General features: G+C 42.3%; 1 protein-coding gene and 1 pseudogene across 6 annotated transcripts; one reads left to right on the forward strand and one right to left on the reverse strand.

The window, feature by feature from the left end:
* Window positions 1-382: 382 nt before the first annotated feature.
* Window positions 383-20,078, forward strand: LOC109907610 (double-strand-break repair protein rad21 homolog A-like). 5 transcript variants are annotated; one of them, XM_031793772.1, is made up of 15 exons: window positions 383-1,004; window positions 5,315-5,560; window positions 10,021-10,208; window positions 12,154-12,283; window positions 12,590-12,689; window positions 12,869-12,975; window positions 13,298-13,510; window positions 13,735-13,854; window positions 15,475-15,603; window positions 15,882-16,105; window positions 16,415-16,562; window positions 16,870-17,015; window positions 17,243-17,407; window positions 17,715-17,798; window positions 18,540-20,078. In XM_031793772.1, the coding sequence occupies exons 3-15, from the start codon at window positions 10,065-10,067 to the stop codon at window positions 18,729-18,731; spliced, it is 1,902 nt and encodes a 633-aa protein (XP_031649632.1). In that variant the 5' UTR covers window positions 383-1,004; window positions 5,315-5,560; window positions 10,021-10,064; the 3' UTR covers window positions 18,732-20,078. The 5 variants fall into 5 exon arrangements, with proteins under 5 accessions (XP_031649632.1, XP_020361269.2, XP_020361268.2 ...); XM_020505680.2 differs by lacking the exons at window positions 383-1,004; window positions 5,315-5,560 and adding an exon at window positions 7,514-7,792 and having other exon boundaries at window positions 15,478-15,603; XM_020505679.2 differs by lacking the exons at window positions 383-1,004; window positions 5,315-5,560 and adding an exon at window positions 7,519-7,792.
* Window positions 19,663-22,678, reverse strand: LOC109907611 (rRNA-processing protein UTP23 homolog; annotated as a pseudogene). Its single transcript, XR_002257570.2, has 3 exons — window positions 21,913-22,678; window positions 21,641-21,804; window positions 19,663-20,805 (listed from the first exon to the last, which is right to left on the reverse strand). The product of XR_002257570.2 is annotated as an rRNA-processing protein UTP23 homolog (transcript).
* Between the last annotated feature and the right edge of the window lie 937 nt (window positions 22,679-23,615).

A 23,615-nucleotide genomic window follows, 5' to 3' on the forward strand; every position in this document is an offset into this window, starting at 1 on the left:
TTTACTTAGGACAGCTAATCAGCCGTACCAGTGATTGTCCAGGAGGTGACTTTATCGTCTCTACCTTGTGTTGAGATTCAGAGTTCAAACTACTTTAAACGTGAGCTGCAACTCTACATCCCTCTGGTCTAATATGTTAATTCTTAACCTATCATTTTATACAGTTTGTTCAAAAGGGGTGGTTCCATCAGGCTGACACGCTCTCTGACCTCACTGAAAGTGTCACGTGTGCTCCCTCTCCGGCCTCTAGGTCACCAGGCTGCTCATTATGATGCAAACCTGTCACCATCGTTATGCGCACCTGCGTGTCATCAGACTCATCTGGACTCCGTCACTTCCCTGATTACCTTCCCTATATGTCACTCCCTTTGGTTCATTCCCCAGGCGTTATTGTTTCTGTTTCAGGTTCATGTCTGTGTGCTGTTAGTGTTTCTTGTTTTGTATTATGTTCAGTTTATTTTACTAAAACACTCACTCCCTGAACTTGCTTCCCGACTCTCAGCGCACATCGTTACAGAATGACACCTAACCTAAGGGAAGCATCAGGGAGTGTTTTTTTTGTTGTTGGTGGGAACGACGTTGGGTCTGGGAGCCGCTACAGGCTCTCATGTGTCAGACAGATCGCCAGGCTCCCCTGCCTCCGCCGGCTCGTCAGGCTCTCATGCCTCAGCCGGATCGCCAGGTTCCCCTGCCTCAGCCGGTCTGTCAGGTTCCCGCACTCCAGCCGGCGACAGGTTCCTGAGTATCAGCAGGGGTGACTGGTCCGCTCCTGAACCCCAGGATCGTCCCTTTGGCTGGTGTCCTGTGGCTTGAGACGAACGCGCTGGGGATAGGGTACCGTCACGTATGCACTCTCTCCGGCGCTCTAGGTCGCCATGCTCCCATGTCTCACCCGGACTGACAGATTTTCTCACGCCTCAGCAGAGGTGACCGGTCCGCTCCTGATCCCCGGGATTGTCATTTTCATCGGCGTCCTGCGGCTGGAGCCGTGCATCGGGGAAGAGGTACTGTCACGTATGCTCCCTCTCCAGCCTCTAGGTCACCAGGCTGCTCGTTATGGCACACCTGTCACCATCATTACGCACACCTGCGTGTCATCAGACTCATCTGCACTCCATCACTTCCCTGATTACCTTCCCTATTGTCACTCCCTTTGGTTCCTTCCCCAGGCGTATTGTTTCTGTTTCAGGTTCATGTCTGTGTGCTGTTAGTGTTTCTTGTTTTGTATTATGTTCAGTTTATTTTACTAAAACATCTTATTCCCTGAACTTGCTTCCCGACTCTCAGCGCACATCGTTGCACAAGGGGGTGATGATTACTTACTGTGCAAAGTTATATAAACAATTTCCTCTTATAGTTTCTAAAATAACATCCCTCTCTCAAAAAAATACTTTTATCATTTTTCCATATAGCATGCACATACCAGAGAATGGAAACTTTGTACATGTAGTGTGTATACTTTAAGTTACAGTATTTCCTTAATAGCATTTTTAATGACCTCGTAAAATGACACCAAAAACGACATTAGTGTTCTTTTAGGTCGTCTCTGACCATTCCCCAATAAATATTGTTCCGGTAGTCATATTTAAACGTGTTAGAGTTTCAGCGAGAAGTATTCTTAAAACAAAACACATGGGTGAATTTGTAGAGGGATTTCTGAGTGTTCTCTCCTTGATTTGCAAAAGGGTGTGAGGTGTTAACCCCCAGCAGTTCCCTCCTCCCCACTCTGTGGGTGACAGTCATGACAAAACATTATTTTGCAAAGGTCTACAGTAGTCTATAGCAACAGCACTCTGTAGGGTAGCTTCCATCCTCCTCTTGGTACATTGCCTTCAATACAAAACCTAGGAGGCTCATGGTTCTCACCCCCTTCCATAGACTTACACAGAAATTATGACAACATCCGGAGGAAGTCCTCCAACCTATCTTGTAGCATGAACTGACATGTTGTCCACCCAATCAAGGGACCAACCTCATGATGGGTATAGGGCAAATTTGAGTATCATATAGTAGCCTAAACCTATCGATGTTACAAGGAACTGGGTGAATGGAATATGAATGACAGTCATCCTACATGCTGTAATAGAAATAAGGCCATGCTCATGAAATGTTTTTTTGTCCTCCCTCATCTTAAACAGCACTGACCGCCACTGATATACAGTACCAGTCAAAAGTTCGGACATACTTACTCAGGGTTTTTACTTTATTTTGACTATTTTTTACATTATTTAATAATATTGAAGACATCAAGCTATGAAATAACACATATGGAACCATGTAGTAACCAAAAAATTGTTAAACATCTCAAAATAGATTTGATATTTGAGATTCTTCAAAGTAAGCCACCCTTTGCCTTGATTACAGTTTTTCACACTCTTGGCATTCTCCCAACCAGCTTCATGAGGTAGTCACCTGGAATGCATTTCAAGTAACAGCTGAACCTTGTTAAATTAATTTGTGGAATTTCTTTCCCTCTTGATGCGTTTGAGCCAATCAGTTGTGTTGTGACAAGGTAGGGGTGGTATACAGAAATATTTGGTAAAAGAGTCCATATTATGGCAAGAACAACTCAAATAAGCAAAGAGAAACAACAGTCCATCATTACTTTAAGACATGAAGGTCAGTCAATACGGAACATTTCAAGAACTTTGAAAGTTTCTTCAAGTGCAGTCGCAAAAACCATCAAGAGCTATGATGAAACTGGCTCTCATGAGGATCACCACAGGAAAGGAATACCCAGAGTTACCTCTGCTGCAGAGGATAAGTGCATTGGAGTTACCAGCCTCAGAAATTGCAGCCCAAATAAATGCTTCAGAGTTCAAGTAACAGACACATCTTAACATCAACTGTTCAGAGGAGACTACATAAATTAGGCCTTTGTGGTCGAATTGCTGCAAAGAAACCACTACTAAAGGACACCAATAAGAAGAAGAGACTTGTTTGGGCCAAGAAACACGACCAATGGACATTAGACAGGTGGAAATCTGTCCTTTGGTATGATGATATTATCGGTTCCAACCGTCGTGTCTTTTTGAGACGCAGAGTAGTTGAACAGATTATCTCTGCATGTGTGGTTCCCACCGTGAAGCATGGAGGTGTGATGGTGTGGGGGTGCTTTGCTGGTGACATTGTCAGTGATTTATTTAGAATTCAAGGCACACTTAACCAGCATGGTTGGCGATACGCCAATGACCCAACACACCTCCAGCTATTCTGCAGCGATACGCCATCCTATCTGGTTTGCGCTTCGTGGTACTATCATTTGTTTTTCAACAGGACAATGACCCAACACACCTACAGGCTGTGTTGGGACTATTTGACCAAGGAGAGTGATGGGGTGGGCAGGTAGCCTAGTGGTTAGAGCATTGGACTAGTAACCGAAAGGTTGCAAGAGGGAATCACTGAGCTGACAAGGTAAAAATCTGTCGTTCTGCCCCTAAACAAGGCAGTTAACCCATTGTTCCTAGGCCATCATTGAAAATAAGAATTTGTTCTTAACTGACTTGCCTAATTAAATATTGGTAAAATTTAAAAATTAAATGGAATGCTGCATCAGATGACCTGTCCTCCACAATCACCTGCCATCCACCCAATTGAGATGGTTTGAGAATAGTTGGACCACAGAGTGAAGGAAAAGCAGCCAAGAAGTGTTCAGCATATGTGGGAACTCCTTCAAGACTGTTGGAAAAGTATTCCAGGTGAAGCTGGTTGAGAGAATACCAAGAGCGTGCAAAGATGTATCTGCGGCTATGTGATATAGTATCTAATTTTCAGGCAGGCACTTTTGGCTTGTGAGTGATACTTTCTAAAAAGTATAACAAAGTACAGAGAATCTCCTTAAAATTTTGGTCAAAAAAGTATTATCAGAGTCTTCAAGGGTGGAGGACCACTGAGACTGTGTCCAAAATGTGCTACCATTATGTAGCACTATTTTGGATCACTCTAACATGGCATTCTTCCGCACAGCAGGATATATTCCGAGAAGGATTTCAGATTAGTCTCGTGTACATTGTAGTGCTGATGCTGCCGCTGCACTACTTCCACCTCCTAGTTTTGGTGAGAAAAGTTGTGTGTGTCAACTGTAGGGGTGCTCATGTTGCTGGGGATTGGAGGTGTCCGGTGCGTGAGGCAGGTTGAGGTGGCCAGGTCAGAGTAGTGTCGAAGGTGTCATAAGCTTGGCTTCTTAGCATTCATAGCAATGGTTGTCAACTGTACCACAGAGATGGAACATCAGTCAGAGAAAATTGATTTATGTAGAGTAGGGTGGATCAAAGTTGAGGGATTCTGAGAGGATCCCTGTGAGTAGTAGATCTGTGCCAGAGCAGAGGGATAGGCCAATGAGTAATATATGATTCCGTAAGCTTGGCTTCTTAGCATTCATAGCAATGGTTGTCAACTGTACCACAGAGATGGAACATCAGTCACAGAAAATTGATTTTGTGGTGGCAGCTGCAGAGAAGTACTTGGGGGTATGAGATTTGACTTCAGAAGAATTACAGCGTGTGTTGAGTGGTAATGTCCAGTCCTATCAGACTGTTCGCCTGTAGGAACAGATAGCGTTTTTTAAATATATATTTTTTCCCCCTTTTTCTCCCCAATTTCGTGGTGTCCAATTGTTGTAGTAGCTACTATCTTGTCTCATCGCTAGAACTCCCATACGGGCTCGGGAGAGACGAAGGTTGAAAGTCATGCGTCCTCCAATACACAACCCAACCTAGCCGCACTGCTTCTTAACACAGCGCACATCCAACCCGGAAGCCAGCCGCACCAATGTGTCGGAGGAAACACTGTGCACCTGGCAACCTTGGTTAGCGCGCACTGCGCCCGGCCCGCCACTGGAGTCGCTGGTGCGCGATGAGACAAAGACATCCCTACCGACCAAGCCCTCCCTAACCCGGACGACGCTAGGCCAATTGTGCGTCGCCCCATGGACCTCCCGGTCGCGGCCGGTTACGACAGAGCCTGGGCGCGAACCCAGAGTCTCTGATGGCACAGCTGGCGCTGCAGTACAGCAGCCGGGAGGCCTGGAACAGATAGGGTTAAGCTCCACCGAAGAAGAGGCAGACTTCCACCTCTTCAGGGATGACATATTTCTCTTAAAAATGTATATACAGTTCCAGTCAAAAGTTTGGACACACCTACACATTGAAGTTTTTCAAATATTTTTTTTATAGCTATTTTCTACATTGTAGAATAATAGAGAAGACATCAAAACTATGAAATAACACATATGGAATAATGTAGGAACCAAAAGAGTTTTAATCAAATCAAAATATATAAGTAGCCATCTAAAAACCCTCACAAACCTTTACAGATGCACAATTGAGAGCATCCTGTTGGGCTACATCACCGCCTGGTACGGCAACTACATCGTCCATAACTGCAGGGCTCTCTAGAGGGTGGTGCGTTCTGCACAACGCATCACCGGGGGCAAACTACCTGCCCTCCAGGACACCTACAGCACCCGATGTCACAGGAAGGCCAAAAAGATCATCAAGGACAACAACCACCCACTGCCACCCACACTGCCTGTTCACCCCACTACCATCCAAAAGGCGAGGTCAGTACAAGTGCATCAAAGCAGAGACTGAAAAATAGCTTCTATCTCAAGGCCATCAGACTGTTAATATATCAGACTGCCTATATACAGACTTGAAATCATTGGCCACTTTAATAATGCCACTTTAATAATGTTTACACATTTTGCATTACTCATCTAATATGTATATACTGTATTTTATACAATCTATTGCATCTTGCCTATGCCGCTCGGTCATTGCTCATCCATATGTTTATGTATTCCTATTCCATTCCTTTACTTAGATTTGTGTGTGTTAGTTGTTTTGGAATTGTTAGATTACTTGTTAGATATTGCTGCACTGTCGGAACTAGAAGCACAAGCATTTCCCTACACTCGCAATGACATCTGCTAACCATGTGTATGTGGCCAATTTGATTTGAGTATGTGCACTGTCTTGTGCTCGCTCTTTCTTCTTCTTCTTCTTTAAAGTTTTAAGGCAGACTACACCTATTGGTGTATTGCCACCACCTACTGTACGGGGTGTTGAAACAAAACAAAAATAATATATTCCATTGCAGGAAGGTGGGTCGATCCGAGATAATAGAAAATTAAATCAATCAACCATCCCACTCCTCCAGTCACATTCAAATCACATCCCTACTACACAGGCTCGAGCTTTCATTGTCTGCTTATATATTTGGGTTCCCGATTGGCGCAGCGGTCTAAGACACTGCATCTCAGTGCTAGAGGTGTCATTCCAGACCATGGTTCAATTCCAGGCTGTAGGGAGTCCCATAGGGCGGTGCACAATTGGCCCAGTGTCGTTAGGGTTTGGATGTAGTAGGCCATCATTTTAAATAAAATTTGTTCATAACGGAATTGCCTAGTTCAATAAAGGTTAAACAAAAATATGCCCCCTTTATTTATCCTACGCTTCTGACTTGGTGTACAGGGAGAATACTGTAAGAAAGGCCCATGTTCTGAATTGTGTCGCTGTACATTTCAAAAGTGCTGAACAAATAGTTATATTGACTACATCCGTCCTAGCTTGCTGTCTTAATCGAAATTGCGGATTGCCACTTACCCGCTCATCGTCCCCTTATGACATAGTTTGTACATCTCAATTGTCAGTAGAAACCATATTTGTTTAAGCAAGTCAGCCATATCAGCTATGTTTTTTTTTAAGGAAGGTACATTTTAAAGGTAAATTAGGCTTAATTAACTGTTTCGCTGCCAGATAAGGCTCTGCTATTAGCCAGGTGTAGTGGTAAGGATTCACTCCATGGTGCTGAAAAGAAAGCTCTGCTGTTAGAACAGCTTTATGTAGGGCCAAACAGTTAGTCACTGTTGTAGTGCAATTAATATATTGTTCAGTGGCTTTGCTGGCATGCATCTAAAAAAATAAAAAAATAAAAAAGAGTTTTCCCCACCAAGATTTACATGCTAAAATCGGCAATGGCCACAGATAGACCAATGATACAGATATTTCACCGGATGTAGACATGTGAAGCAACTGCATGGAGTTTCCACTACCTATCAAATATGGTAGGGAGAGGAAGTCCAGTGGCCAGGAGATGGACTTTGGGTGACATTCTGCAAATATTCTCATCTGATTAAACATTTTATCTCAATACGGTTTTCTGTTCCCACAACTAGAATATGTTTTGAACAGAGTGGACTAAGTTTTGTAGACTTAATTCTTTGCCAAAGTTTTAAAATGTCGCGTTGTTTAGAACATTTCACAGAGTAGGCGTTCCCTAATGGAAATATGCAGATGTCTGCTTAGAACAGGCAAATGTGATCTCGTTAGCTCGTGTTTTGGCTCTGCCTACCATGACTCATTTGTTCCGGTTGGAAACTACAGGGTTTGTTTGATCTTGGTTAAGATATTTTTTTTAAATCGCTGTTGCCTGACCCCACCCGCTTACTTGAGTCGTCACTAGTAACCACAGCCACAAAGTCATAAACCCCGCCTATTTCATAAATATATCTGATTAAAATGTGATTTAAAACCTAACCACATAGTAAAACCTAAAAGCTCATTTTTGTTTTCATACATTTTTACCAAATATACAATTTTGACTTCGTGGCGGTAACTAGTAGAAACCGCTGACGGTCTTGTAAACATCCTGTGGATTTGAAAATAATCTTTGGGCGGGCGGAAGAAACTAAAAAGTCAGCGCCATTATGTTTGTTTTTAGTGGGAGGAGGAGTGGAAAAAAAGTAAACTACGGCCGCCCAAAAAAAATAACTACAATTGGAGCGTAATTGGTGAGTTGTTTACATTTTAAATATATTTTCATGTACTGGAATGAAGCAACATTTTTTGCATGTTAGATTCCGATTTTGTAGACACGAACCAACAAAATCATATCACAATACGCGCTCTGTTTTGGAAATGACAGGAGGTTGTTGATTACTGTACGTTGCACAAGTGTCACTGGTCGGTAACATTAGTTAGCATATTATGCTAACTACCTACCTGTTATACTGTGGGTATTTAGCTACAGTACATTCACATTGGTTTATTAAACTGGAACGCTATACTGTACCAATATATATCGAAATTAATTCGGATCACTGTGGCTTGCGCGTCTCCTGCAAAACCTCAAAAGATTGCTGGTTACCGTTAGCTAGTTGGGTTCGCGCCGAGGTCCCGGATCTTTTATTTTTCTTTACAATTCAAACGATTGGCTTCCTAACTAATTTAAGTAGGTACTCGAGTTTTTTATTATCATTTTTGACAACTGAGCTAGTTGTCCATTGTTAATAAATGTTCCGATGTGTTTAAATACAGTATGTGGTTCAATTTACGAAAACCAGCTCTGTGCCAACCTACGCCCCCCTCCACATGGACGGTGTTAAGATAATGGGCATAATGCCAACCCAGAGATGGCGTTAGGGGGGCACCTATTTAGGATATATAAACAGGTGCATTATGAGTGTCTGATTAGGATGTTGTGCCCTGTAACATGTTATTCCAGAGTAAAGGATTATACTTTACCAAACTTTATTCCAGAGTAAAGGATTATACTTTACCAAACTTTACTTTACTTTACCAAACTCTCCGACGTGAGTTATGCACATAAGAACAATATGCTACCAGTTCGACACTAGGACAAGGGCTAACATAAGATCGCCCCTGCGGTATGGGGACTATGTCCCCCGCTAAGAGATGGACAATTATGTTCACTGTGGAATTAAAATGGTATGAAGTGAAGATGTTAAGATAATAGGCATAATGCCAACCCAGCGATGGCGTCAGTGGGGCACCTATTTAGGCTATATAAACAGGTGCATCATGAATGTCTGATTAAAACAAACCCTACCGAGTCAAGATCAGGACAGCGCTCATATTGGGCCTCAGTCGCTAACGTAAACTCGTACATCGCCTTGGTCCGTACAATTGCCCTTATTTTAGCCCTCCAAAAACGTAATACTTCCAGATCAACTGTAATGTCAATACCATTGTAAAGCACAATTTCTCCCCTTTCCAACGGAATAAATTACATGACCTAAACGCTGCCCGTTTCTGCATAATTCAAGCAGGCAATGAGCCCCGTCGGATCTTTAAAAAAAATGGCGGGTGGGGAAGCGAAACTAATGCGTGGTAGTGAGAAGGAGAGATGTTGTGTGGGAAAATTGCTTTTTTTCACTCGATCTGCCCAATTTATCACCTTATCGAGTCTAAAATGTAAATAAAACACTATAAAGAGTTTATATAATGTATCATTACATACCCATTTGAAGGTTTGTGTCGAATTTGAATCGGGTTTTTAGGGCGGTGCTAAAGTGATCTTAGAAGTAAAACAGCAGCTTTGAGAATGATAATCGCATGCAATAATGACTAGGTATTCCCCCCTCCTTTCCATTTCTTGTTTTTAAAGGATGATAAAGTGCTACACCTGGTGGAGAGAGATTGTAAGACATAAATAGTTGCTTTATGCATGCTGTACGTTACGACATGACACGTCAAGATGTAACGGAGGGTCAGTTTTATCAACTTTTCTCCAATACTATAGAGCCAATATCATGTCGATCAACGCTTGAATAGAAACCTAGTTCACACCCCCTGATTTTGACATCAACACAGTCGCTACAGTGCCATTAGTTTTCTTTGTAGCCTCGTTTGAATGTTGCGGTTGCGCACATTTGTATGGAATGGGGTGAGTTTACGTTAACTAGTTAGCTTGAGTAAAGAAATCACAAAATTACCCAATTGTTATTGGTTTAATTACTTAATTTAATTTCTTAGTATTCAATCATTGTTATTTGTTCATTTTATTAGCATTTATCCACAACGCACTTTCCTCATGCAATGTAGTGTTTTTTTTGGGTCGGCCGGCAGAGAGGACTGATAACACAGTCAAATTGACTAATGCAAAGTGTAAATAAATCAAATGGATTTCTCAAAGTTCAATCTTTCCTTATTCAATATGACCATCAAAGTGTATCACTTCTTGTGATTGGATGTTTTTTTCTAACCTTTGTCCCTGCAGGTTGGTGTCCCCCCCTCACCCTTAGGTGAGAAGGTGCTGGGACAATGTTTTATGCTCACTTTGTCCTCAGCAAACGTGGGCCGCTGGCCAAGATCTGGCTAGCGGCCCACTGGGATAAGAAGCTCACCAAGGCTCATGTGTTTGAATGCAACCTGGAGAGCAGTGTGGAGAGCATCATCTGCCCCAAGGTAAACAAGTGATCATTGATACAGGGCTTCTATTATGTGTTTCAATCATGTGTCTAGTCTCTATTAAAGTAATGCTGCCGTAAGGGTAGTGTTGTGTAAACCAGTAGAAGAGGGTCAATTTTCAACTCGCTGGCTGTGGGTCAAGACCAGAGGTCGACCGATTAATTGTAATGGTCGATTAATTAGGGCCGATTTCAAGTTTTCATAACTATCGGTAATCTGCATTTTTGGACACCAATCATGGCCGATTACATTGCACTCCACGAGGAGACTGCGTGGCAGGCTGACTACCTGTTATGAGAGTGCAGCAAGGATCCAAGGTAAGGTGCTAGCTAGCATTTAACGTATCTTATAAAAACAATCAATCTTAACATAATCACTAGTTACCTACACATGGTTGATTATATTACTAGTTTATCTAGCTTGTCCTGCATTGCATATAATCAATGCGGTGCCTGTTAATTTATCATTGAATCACAGCCTACTTCGCCAAACGGGTGATTTAACAATCGCATTCGTGTAAAAAGCACTGTAGTTGCACCAATGTATACCTAACCATAAACACCAATGCCTTTCTTAAAACCAATACACAAGTATATATTTTTAAACCTGCATATTCAGCTAATATTGCCTGCTAACATGATTTTCTTTTAACTAGGAAAATTGTGTCACTTCTCTTGCGTTCTGTGCAACAGAGTCAGGGTATATACAGCAGTTTGGGCCGCCTGGCTCGTTGCGAACTGTGTGAAGACCATTTCTTCTTAACAAAGACAGCCAACTTTGTCAAACGGGGGATGATTTAACAAAAGCAAATTTGCGAAGAAAGCACAATCGTTGCAGGAATGTACCTAACCATAAACGCCTTTCTTAAAATCAATACACAGAAGTATATATTTTTAAACCTGCATATTTAGTTAAAATAAATTCATGTTAGCAGGCAATATTAAACTAGGGAAATTGTCACTTCTCTTGCGTTCATTGCACGCAGAGTCAGGGTATATGCAACAGTTTGGGCCGCCTGGCTAGTTGCGAACTAATTTGCCAGAATTGTACATAATTATGACATAACATTGAAGGTTGTGCAATGTAACAGCAATATTTAGACTTATGGATGCCACCCGTTAGATAAAATACGGAACGGTTCCGTATTTCACTGAAAGAATAAACGTTTTGTTTTCGAAATGACAGTTTCCAGATTTGACCATATTAATGACCTAAGGCTCGTATTTCTGTGTGTTATTATATTATAATTAAGTCTATGATTTGATAGAGCAGTCTGACTGTGCGGTGGTAGGCAGCAGCAGGCTCGTAAGCATTCATTTAAACAGCACTTTGCTGTGTTTGCCAGCAGCTCCTCGCAATGCTTCAAGTTTATGTTTATGACTTCAAGCCTATCAACTCCCTATATTAGGCTGGCAATACTAAAGTACCTATTAAAACATCCAATAGTCAAAGGTATATGAAATACAAATGGTATAGAGAGAAGTAGTCCTATAACTACAACCTAAAACTTCTTAACTGGGAATATTGATGTTCATGTTAAAAGGTTTCATATGTTCTGAGCAAGGAACTTAAACGTTAGCTTTTCTACTTTCTTCTCCAACACTTTGTTTTTGCATTATTTAAACCAAATTGAACATGTTTCATTATTTATTTGAGACTAAATGGATTTTTATTGATGTATTATATTAAGTAAAAATAAGTGTTCGTTCAGTATTGTTGTGATTGTTAGATATCGTCCGATTAACCGGCATCGTCTTTTTTTTGGTCCTCCAATAATCGGTATCTGTGTTGAAAAATCATAATCGGTCGACCTCTAGTCAAGACATGGCGGATGAGCATACCAGAGTTGTAGATGCTGATTTGAAGTGAATTGAATTATCTCGCCATGGGGGGGGGGTGTATTTCTGGACACAGTGTTCTTTCTTATTCTTTAATTGTCCAGGTGAAAATGGCCCTGCGTACATCAGGTCATCTGCTCCTGGGGGTGGTGAGGATCTACAACAGGAAAGCCAAGTACTTGTTGGCTGACTGTAATGAGGCATTCATCAAGATCAAGATGGCCTTCAGACCAGGTAATGTATTGTCTAGGGGGCTTGACTGGTCCAACATATTCTTAGTTTTTTTTACATTCAAGACTCCGAGTTACAGTTTGTCTCAACCTCCATCTCATTTAAATCTTAATTTTGCTGTTTATATTTGGCATTTTCATACACTGTTGAATGAACTGAAATTGGGGGCTCCTGAAAGAGTCCCAATATGAAACTTGTAAGAGGCACACTGGGCTGCTAGACTGTACTGACATTGTAGGAAGATGTTATGGCTGTGTATTATGTGGGTCTGTGCTAGCCTGACCCCTGCCTCCTTCCCTGCCCTCTCAGGTGTGGTGGATCTGCCAGAGGAGAACAGAGAAGCTGCCTACAATGCCATCACCATGCCAGAAGAGTTCCACGACTTCGACCAGCCACTACCAGACCTAGAGTGAGTCCTGCATGTCATCAGAGGAAATGTGTTTTTTGAGATTTTTAATGTAGCATCGACGAGTTCTCTGTCTCCATTGATGTATATGTTCTGTATGCTCTTATGAGTATTGATTTGCTTGTATCAAGTGCATTAGATGTTCCTTCATTCGGTGTTAGTGATTTATGTTGTCTTTGCAGCGATATCGATGTCACCAAGCAATTCACATTGAACCAGAGTCGAGTGGAAGAGATCACCATGAGGGAGGAGGTGGGCAACCTGAGCCTGCTGCAGGAGAATGACTTCGGTACATAGCAGGCCTCCTAGGCCAATCCTTTCACCACCTCACTCCTCAAACTAAACCTTGGCTGCATCTCAATCGTCTGTAGTGGATTCCTTTCTTCAACTCCTTCACCTCATCCGCACTGATCTGGATAGGTGATAGCAAATGCTTGGTAGTGGTCTACCATGTTTTTACCGTGGTTTCATATCCAGGCAGATGCTTGAAATGCACCCATACTCCAGCCTATCTCCTCCCTTCCTAGTGCGACAAACACTGCCACTCATTACCGCTGTATGTACACTTGCAAAAATGCATTCTAAACATACTCGATGTTCTCCCCCTTCAGCTGACTTTGGAATGGACGACCGGGAGATGATGCGTGAGGAGAATACCTTCGAGGTGGACATCATCCACGGGGCGTCAGCCTCTAACCTGCTCCTAGACCCAGAGACCTCGGTTGCCCAGATCCCAGACAACTCCAACCACCTGGAATACGACGACCAGTACAAAGATGACTTCGGAGAGGACCCCATGGCTGAGAGCGAGGGAGGCATGCTGGGTAAGAAGGAAGGATATCCTGGGTTGTGATGTGTCACAAGCTTTTCTTTCCTTGTCTCTTGTGTGTGTCCCAATAATATATCCTTCCTCCTGAAGTGTGCCCAGGTGTGGGAGGAAGGAGATGTAATTGGGACTAATGTGGCCAATTAATTGTTACTGGTGTAAAAACCCTGTTTGCTAAGGTTTTAACTCCTGCTGAGCATTGCCACTCCTGTCTGTCTCTAGTTGACAAGCTCCTCAGTAACGAGGATGGGGATGGCATTTTCGACGACCCTCCCGTCATCACCGAGAGCGTGCTGAGACTGCAGGACCACGATGACGAAGATGACTTTGATGCCCTCTCACGTGAGTTGCAACACTTACCATTTTCTGTTCCCAAAAGGGACTTTTCAAGCTGCAATATGTAACGTTTTCAAATGGACATAGAAATGTGTGTTACAGCTGTCGTTCTCATTGAAAGCAAGTCTAAGAAGTGGTGGATATATTCTATGTGCGCTATTTCTATGCTTTCTGTACTTAAATTTTGTACACCAGCTTCAAACAGCTAAAAACACTTTGTGGTTATGGAAAATATATTTCACACCGATATTTAGATGATACAAAAAGGTCACCAACCTTTTTTGAGTCAAGATAACTTTGTGTCAAACTGCAAGCTGAGATCTACTGTTCAGATTTTTTTTTAAATGACTTAAAAAATGTGAGCCTATGCAACATTAACCTATTAAAAACAGTACTGTATTAATGAGGTTTGTGCAGTAGGCTATAGGCCCAAAACATCATTGCATATGGTCTTTGCTTGTCTTGCCAATGCATTGTTCTTCTCAGAATAATTTTTGAGGTAGGCTATATGATCAGTTGTTGTATTACTTGTGATGCACAGCTGAGTGTGCATACATTTTTATAATTAGCTTATTTATTTTACTGGGCTGATGAAGCCTGCATCAGATGGTCTGTCTCGGCAAAGGGAGCAGACAGGGTCCGCCTCTCATCGTCCCTGACCGAAAAGGGACACCGTCTTCCAGCTGATGGCGAAACTCGAGTTGCACCGCATTATTTCTGCCTCATGCACAAATTGATGATGTTACTCCTATGACCAGAGAAAGTGAAATGTAGTTTGGGGTCACTTAGAAATGGTTTGTTTTTGAAAGAAAAGCAATTTTTTTGTCCATTTTAAAATAACTTCAAATTGATCAGAAATGCAGTGTAGATATTGTTAATGTTCTAAATGACTTCATTAGCTGGAAACGGCTGATTTTTAAATGGAATATCTACATGGGTGTAAGAAGCAATAAAACTGGCCTTCTATAGCCTTAATTTCTCAGAACAAGAATAGACTGACGAGTTTCAGAAGAAACCCACAAATGCTGATGCTCCAGATACTCAACTAGTCCAATGAAGGCCAGTTTTATTGCTTCTTTAATCAGGACAACAGTTTTCAGCTGTGCTAACATAATTGCAAAAGGGTTTTCTAATGATCGATTAGCCTTTTAAAATGATAAGCTAACACAATGTGCCATTGGAACACAGGAGTGATGGTTGCTTTTATAAATCTGCCGTTTCCAGCTACAATAGTCATTTGCAACATTAACGATGTCTACACTATATTTCTGATCAATTTGATGTTATTTTAATGGAGGGAAAAAGTGTTTTTCTTTCAAAAACAAGGACATTTCTGAGTGACCCCAAACTTTTGAACGGTAGTGTACATATAAAAAAGACCCACTCCGCTAATAATAACACAAGCCTATCAATACACTTTCCTACGCATTCATTACCGCTGCAGTGCTGGTTGTAGGTAGAATGTGGCTTTTTTTTATGGCTTGTAAGTTTTGACTAGAAAGTGTTGACAGTGCTGAGTAAAACTTAAACATGAACTTACTCATAAAAACAGTCTCCTCCCCCTCATCTACGTTTCTTATGTTTTGTACACTGTGTGTGTGTGTGTGTGTGTGTGTGTGTGCGCAGCAGGAGGTCCAGACAGCCCAGACTCAGGCCCAGCGGAGCTCCTGCCCGCCATGCAGGACCAGACAGAGCAGACCACGCTGGTACACAACGAGGAGGAGGCCTTCGCCCTGGAGCCCATCGACATCACAGGTCTGCGCACAACCTCAATAAATATTGATATTCATGTTATATTATAACAAACCCGTACTGTTATGTCTGTCACTACATCAGATAGGCCTGTGCCATAACGTACTCAATTAGTAGCACCACTGCTCTTCTTTGAGTTTAGCAGCACTCAAGACATTTTCAAGACATTTTCAACACTTTGAGGTCTGCTTGTCTTTCAAGGCATCCCTTTCACTCTGGATCCTACTTCTGCCACAAATGTCACTATTCACTTAAGTTATCTTTCTCTTTACAACTCACAGTGAAGGAAACCAAAGCCAAGAGGAAGAGGAAGCTAATTGTGGACAACCTGAAGGAGCTGGACAGCAAGACCATCCGTGCCCAGCTCAGCGACTACTCTGACATCGTCACCACGCTGGACCTTGCGCCGCCCACCAAGAAGCTGATGATGTGGAAAGAGACTGGAGGCGTGGAGAAGCTCTTCTCCCTGCCAGCACAGCCCCTCTGGAACAGCAGGGTTCTCAAGGTAACCCAGCAACTGGTCTGGTAGTTAGACAAACAAGGGCTGTTTACTGTGTTATTGTTCTCAATCCAGCACCTGGAAATGGCTTTCTGGTTTCCCCCCAGATGTGTGCATGTTAGTTCCTGAACCTCTTTCATTAGAGCTTTTCTAGATATGTTTCTATTCTCAACAATTAGTTTGAGGTCAATGTAGCCACTACTTTTAGGGGCTTGTGCATGTTGTTGCTACCTCGCCTCTTCATTTTTTCAGCACTGACTCTATCCTCTCTCCCTCTTTCTCCCCCTCTCACTCTCTGTCCCTTTCTTTCTGTAGATGTTCACCCGCACCCTGACCCCCCTGGTGCCAGACGAAATGAGGAAGAGGAGGAAGGGAGGTGAGGCAGACAGCCTGGATGAGTTCCTAAAGGACTTGGAGAATCCTGAGGTGCCCAGAGAGGAGGCTATGCAGAGGGACATCATCGGTGAGATACTCCATTCAGTTAAAGAACTACTGAATGGCAACAGTTCAATCCTCTACATTGGATGCCATTATAGGCTAGAGGGCCAACTCTCATCATGGATATAATATCAAGATATAGGTTACTATTCAAAGTAGACACATGGATAAATTCAAAGTAGTAGACACATTCAAAGTTGTACACTTGGGTAGAGACCTATGCCCAATCTGACACAAGCACCTCATCCATAACAGTCATGTACTTGTACTCAATTGCCCTTGTTTGGTATAGTTTTTAATGTTCTTTCTGTGTGTAATTGTATGTGCTCCAGACCAGACCATCCTGGAGGAGCCCAGTGTGCTGCAGGCATCAGCCATGGAGGGCAGCAGGACCACCCTGGACGAGTCAGTCATGCCCCCACCCTCCTCCACGCACGGCCAGAAACGCACGGCACAGGACACAGAGCCAGGCTTGCCCGTAAATGCCTCGTTGCTCCTCTCTTCGCTCAGGCCCTGTTTAACCATGGCTAGGGAAACTTTAAAGACAGTTTGTCAAGCATACAAGGCTTTTGGGATTTGATATTGTATGTACTGAGAGATCTCATTAGTGTTTTTTGATAGAAGTTTGACCTGCTTTTACCTTTTTGCCCATACTCAACCCCCTACTCAATCACTCACTTAAACATGCTTCCTCTCTCAATCCAGATGGGTACTCTGGAACAGGCCACCAACCATTCAGGTGTGTCCCAGGAGTTGGACATGACAGTGTCGCTGCCCCCCGAGGACAGCACCAACCTCAGCCTGTTCCCCGAGCTCGACCTGATAGAGGAGAAGAAGGACAAGAAGGACGGAGAGGACGGCTCAGACGAGGTGAGATAGACACAAAGATTTTCCAGAGGTCACCGCCAACCCTGGTCCTGGAGAGCTACAGGGTGTGCAAGCTCGTGTTCCAAGCACTAAACATCTGATGGGATTGCGTGCGTTAGTATAGGGCTGGAGGAATAGCCTGGAAACTGGCTTTCTTGGGACCATGGCTGGTGATCACTGATCTATTCTGTCTTATGTTCCTTTGGAAGCAAAATATGTAGGCCTACTTCCGGTCTTGTGTTGCTTGTACATTGGCTAATGTGTATGCTAATGTGTATGTAGAGTTAATGTTATGTGTGTTCAATGACAGGATGAGGAGGGTCAGGCCGGTGACCAGGACCGAGAGGAGAGGAGGTGGAACAAGAGAACCCAGCAGATGCTCCACGGCCTGCAGGTATGTCATAGGAGAGCTTTTACGAGAGAACTTGACTAAATGTTATGACACACCAAGTGAACAACCCCTACATTACTAACCAGAACCGGGTCTTACGCCATGCCCAAACCGGACGCCATCGTGCGCAAATTGATTTAGTCCCCCCACACCAAACGCGATAACAACACGCATGTTGAAATATCAAAACAAACTCTGAACCAATTATATTAATTTGGGAACAGGTCAAAAAGCTTTACACATTTATGACAATTTAGCTAGCTAGCTTGCAGTTGCTAGCTAATTTGTCCTATTTAGCTAGCTTGCTGTTGCTAGCTAATTTGTCCTGGGATTTTACCTGAAATGCACAAGATCCTCTACTCCGACAATTAATCCACACAAAACGGTCAAATTAATCGTTTCTAGTCATCTCTCCTCCTTCCAGGCTTCTTTTTCTTCTTTGGACATTATATGGCGATTGGCAGCTAACTTTCATAAGGTGCATTACTACAGCCGACCTCAGTTCATCTTTCAATCACCCACGTGGGTAATTGCTTCTAAAAACCAATGGGGAGAGGCAGGATTTACAGCGCTTTCTGTGTCACAAATTCAATCAACTTCCATTTTAGCGACTGGCAACGCAGATGCTCGCGAGCAGTGCGGGTGCAATGATTGAAAAACATGTATGTGTCAATTTATTTTTGCAACGCACAAGACCGGTGTGGCATGTTAGCTGTGACCTAACAGTTCTCTCCCTCCCTTCAGAGGGTGATGGCCAAGACAGGAGCCCAGCAAATTAGCCTGCTGGATTTGTGCAGGAACAACAACAAGAAGCAGGCTGCCGCCAAGTTCTACAGTTTCCTGGTTCTGAAAAAGCAGCAGGCGGTGGAGCTCAACCAGACCGAGCCATACAGCGACATCATTGCCACCCCTGGAGCCCGCTTCCACCTAATCTAGAGACTCAACACTGGCTGCTTTTACTCTGAAACTGTAAAAAAAATCTTCTTACCCATGTGTTTTTGTCTTTCTTGAGATAATGTTTTTTAAAGGTCAAGTGTGGGGATGTGGTCTCTGAATCATGAATGGTGGGATTGTAATTCTGTGTATTTTGGGCTTTTGTTATCCAATGAAAGCACTTGTGTTTTGCTAGAATGTGAGTGTTAATCCAATCATGTTGCTTTCCAAGGTTTCTATTTCTCTCCCATTAAAAAATAGTTGTTTTATACCCTTAAGCCAAAAGGAGCATGTAGTATTGAGCAAGTTTCTGAAACACTCAACTGAATTGCATCTACCAGCAATCTTATTTTGTAGACCAATAGTATTTTAGTAGCTTCAAGCATTCCAATGGGTTTGTTCTTAATTCTGCTTTTACAGTTCTTGACTGTAATTTGTTTTTATATCGGCAGACATTTAGGTCTCCATTGTTGTGGGATTTGAGAATGGGCTCCAGAGTGGTGCAAGGCACTGCATCTCAGTGCAAGAGGCGTCATTACAGTCCCTGGCTCAAATCCAAGCTGTATCATATCCGGCTGCGATTGAGAGTCTCATAGGGCGGCGCACAATTGGCCCAGCATCGTCCAGGGTCGGCCGTCATTGTAAAGAAGATTTTGTTAACTTGCCTAATTACAGGTTTAAATCATGTAGATTTATTTAAATAGAAACTCTCTACCCTCATTGCCTGCTCCAGTTTCAAATATTTTTTATTCCAAGTAATTCCTCCTGAATTGCATTTTATGGTATTACTTGAATAATTCCCTTTTAAGTCACATACTGTGTCAATGAAAATACTTGTTAATGGTTTGGCCAGAAGAAGACTTTTTCGCATCATATTTTAAGCTATTTAACCAAATCTAAATTGTGGGTGTCCAGAAATGACATTTCATTCATCAACTCTTTGATGCAGCTCAATGTCAAGTAATCTCTGGCAAAGAGAAACTTTTATTTGGTATTAATAATCTAAAAGATAGTTTTGATGAAATGATAACTACTGGGAAGTCTTAATTTGCTTAGGTGTTGTGACAGTCATTCTTCGATAGCTTGAATACGATATTGCTCATCTTATGGTTCATAGCTACAAATGCATTGTTTTGATACCCACAAACTTCTGAAATTGTATATCATGTAATGTTTCAGCTCATCCCTTTAACTCTGCGTCGGTAAACTTGCATTCTCCTTTTTGTATAAAACCCAAAATGACACCTCTTGTAGATACTGTTGCTGAAGTGTATTATGACACCATGCCTGTAGTCCTGAGGCCCAGCAACTTGTTACTTTTCTAATAAAATGAATACTGTTTCAACAGTTCATGTCAATGAATCCTTTTCATAGCTGGTTCATTGAGCCAGTGAATTGGGTGTAATTGCTATGGACTTACTATAATGACTTAGATCAATACCTTCTGATGTTCAACAAACAAGATTGAACTGTTTAAAGATACATTTTTAGAAGCATGCTGACATCATGGCTGTGTGCTTCTTCAAAATATGTTCTCCAGACATTGAATTGGGATACCTTTAAACTGGCAAATAGAGAAAATTGGTTTAGAGATTATCTATGTATTTTAGAGATTATGTATAAAATAAAAAAAAATCAAGATGTATTTCTTATATTCAGTTCAACTTTTGGGGAGGGAAAACATTGGTTATATCCTGCCCTCAAAACATACATCTCTTCCTACCACTAGGGGTTTGGGGTTGGTTTTAGGGATGGACCTTTGCCGAATCTTCTTTTTGTCCTCAGTCTTAAGCAGCTGTGTCTGTTTTTTCTTCTTCAGGCAGCTGAGCGGGTTGGGGTTGGAGATTTTCCTCTTACGCTTCTTGCCCTGGCGCTCTCCATCCTGCCCAATCCCCTGCACCTCCTTCAGGTTGTTGATGCTCTGCTGCTGGGCTGGGGTGACCATCTCTCTCAGAGCCACAGCCTGCACATGGTTCACAGAGCATAGGCTGGGCTTGTCCAACACTATGGTGTTGAGGATGATATACAGAAGTAGCACACCTGGTATCTTCTTCAGGCCTGATGTCACCTCTTGGTCCTGAAATTTAAACATTAGGAAGAGGTGACTCAATGCATCTGGTATAAACTGGATGTATGCAGCTAGATAAAGGGCACTATTGGTTGTTGATGCTGACGAGACAAGTGTCTACACAAGGATAATCAACTAGATTCAGCGGCAGGACGATTTTTTCTTGAGCGGTTGGTCGGGGGATGGAACATAATTACAAATAATTTATAGACTGCAAATTGACCACAAAAAGCCCAAACATAGAATATTTGACTAAAACAAAACTTTAATCCTTGCTTACATGAGTCTCTCTTATACATTGGAACAGATTTTCAAAATTAAAATGACTTGGTGTTTAGTCATGTCCAACAATGAAAAATCTAAACGACTTGTTCAAAATCTGGGGGGCCAAATAAAACCCCCCGGGGAACAAATTCAGCCCGCAAGTTGGGGAACCCTGGTCTAGGACATTGGCCGTGTTCCTCTGCTCAAGCGTTGCTGACGCATACCAGGTCTCACAACGCCTGGATAGGTATTTCACGTAGCAGCTAACCACATGGTTGCGTTCCCCTGCTCAGATGTTGCATGCATCAACCAATGGTTGCTTGCCACGTCATCAATTGTGCCATTGGGCACCAGATTGCTATAACATATGTGGTTAGCTGATACCTATCCAAGGTTGGAAGATCTGGCATGTGTCAGCAACATCTGAGCAGAGGAACACAAGCCTGTGTTATAGCAATCTGGTGCCCAACTACAGTCAATTGAGGTAGCACATAACCATTAGTTGATGCATGCAACATCTAAGCAGGGAAACTCGATCATTGATTGACCCAGGTACATAAAGATACGATATAACACATACCTGTGTGACAACAAAGTAGTGGTGAGGATTAGTCCCTTCCAGCAGTGACAACAGACACAGAGACGGGGTTCTTGAAATGCTTGCAGTTCCTAACCTGATACCGCTGCAGGATGAGTTTGGCACCATAGAGGTCCTTCGTTGATTCAAGTTCCTTCAGAGCACAACTGTATGACATAAAAACACATATTTAAACTGAATAGTAAAAAAAACAGTCATTGGGTAAAACTCATGAAAGTGTGATATTGACTAACACAACAGGAACCCCCACTCACTTTGTAGTACAAAGTTGCACCTCTCCCATTAGGTATTTCGGCATCTGTTCTTTGATCTGGATCTTATTCTTCAGTGCCGCCTGGCAAAACGTCCCGTCGATCAGAATTTGAAAGGGCTCTCTAAAACTGAAGTTGTGTTTGTAGAAATTAATGTTTTTTTTTTGGCTTGCTTTTGTCGTTTGATCTTCATTGTAACTAACGTAGCTTGCTAGCCCAATAGTGAGCTAACGTTAGCTAGCGAGCTTGTCTGACAGGATTAACGTTACTTGCTGAAAAATCCCACTCAAATTAACGCAATTGCATATCGGGGAGCATTATCTATATTCTGTAAAGGTTCGTCAGTAGCGGTTTACTAGTACACTATTCATAACAAATCAAGCAGCATAGAAAATATAAACACACGTTTGCTCGGTTGAGTAACAGCTAAATATGTCCGTCTGGAAACAGAACGTCAGAAGCAAGACTTTCGTTGCTGTCTCAATCAAGCCAGTTCCGTTATGTGCTGTGATACCGCGTTCACAAACTAGTCAGAACTAGGAAACTGACATTTCTGATTTGCTAAATGGTGTAGTTATACACGTGCCGCGTTCAACCAGTTAGTAAGTTTGACATTTCCGAGTTTCGACTCGTAGAAGAACGCGGCATCTAGTACTGATGATTAAATATGCCTATATGAAGTAAAAACATTATTTTGTGAAACGTAACTTTTTCAAATCGAATCTTGTGGAGAATAACATATTTTACACAATTAATACAGTATTACCTCACTGAGCTACATGGGTGTGAAAAGACCCTTCATCCAACTTTGTAAATAACATAAATAAATAAATACTGTATGAAAATACTTCTGCCCTTTGTAATCATGTCTAACCATTCAAACCATTGTGTCGGCAAATTATTATGTGCAAAGGCAGATGGCAGCCTGGCAGCCATGTGGGCTATCAGTGACTTTGTCAGAGCTGGATATGGCTCTGTACATCCATCCCTTTGAAACAGACCAGTCCTGTACCACCCTTTATTTTCACAAGGATCCATGTCAGTAGCATTGCCTGTCTCAGTCAGTAGTTGGCTTAATGATGTAATAGTACTGGATTGCTAACTGTAAATAGTTGTTTTAAGCACTGTTTAGGGAAGGTATTCCCAAAATGGGGTGCAATGCCATCGGGGTACGCCAAATAAAAATTACTCACATTTTTTTTAAACATTTTTTTCCTTCACATTTTCAAACGGTTCATTTATATTTTCTAATGGGGCTATACATTTGAGTGAGGTTTTTTTCTCACCTGAGAATCAACAGGATTCTCAGGTGAGAAAAAAACCTCACTCAAATGTATAGCCCCATTAGAAAATATAAAATGTAACCATCTAGTGTTCAGCGAAATAACAACACAATGTCAAATACAGGTTGCCTAGTCAAATAATTAACATCCAATCACATTAACTGTTACGCTCTCATGGGAATTCCACTAAAGGTCCGTATGTAGCCAAACGTAGCTTCTGCTCATGTTGGTATCTGTACTGATGGCGCAAAAGCCATGACAGGGAGACAGTGGAGTGGGTACACGCGTGCAAGCAGTTGCTCCCGACGCCACTTGGGTATACTGCAGCATCCAACCACTTGGGTATACTGTAGCATCCACCAAGAGGCTCTTGCTGCCAAGGGAATGCCTGACAGCTTGAAAGGCGTTTTGGAAACTACAGTG

The sequence above is a fragment of the Oncorhynchus kisutch genome, linkage group LG17 (assembly GCF_002021735.2).
Source record: "Oncorhynchus kisutch isolate 150728-3 linkage group LG17, Okis_V2, whole genome shotgun sequence".
NCBI lineage: Eukaryota > Metazoa > Chordata > Actinopteri > Salmoniformes > Salmonidae > Oncorhynchus > Oncorhynchus kisutch.

Excerpts from the sequence above, each read along its gene's own strand:
- LOC109907610 (XM_031793772.1), top strand. The coding sequence starts at position 10,065 with ATGTTTTATGCTCACTTTGTCCTCAGCAAACGTGGGCCGCTGGCCAAG. Across the intron at positions 17,408-17,714 it reads GAGAGGACGGCTCAGACGAG|GATGAGGAGGGTCAGGCCGG; the intron begins GTGAGATAGACA and ends GTTCAATGACAG. Across the intron at positions 17,799-18,539 it reads AGATGCTCCACGGCCTGCAG|AGGGTGATGGCCAAGACAGG; the intron begins GTATGTCATAGG and ends CCCTCCCTTCAG.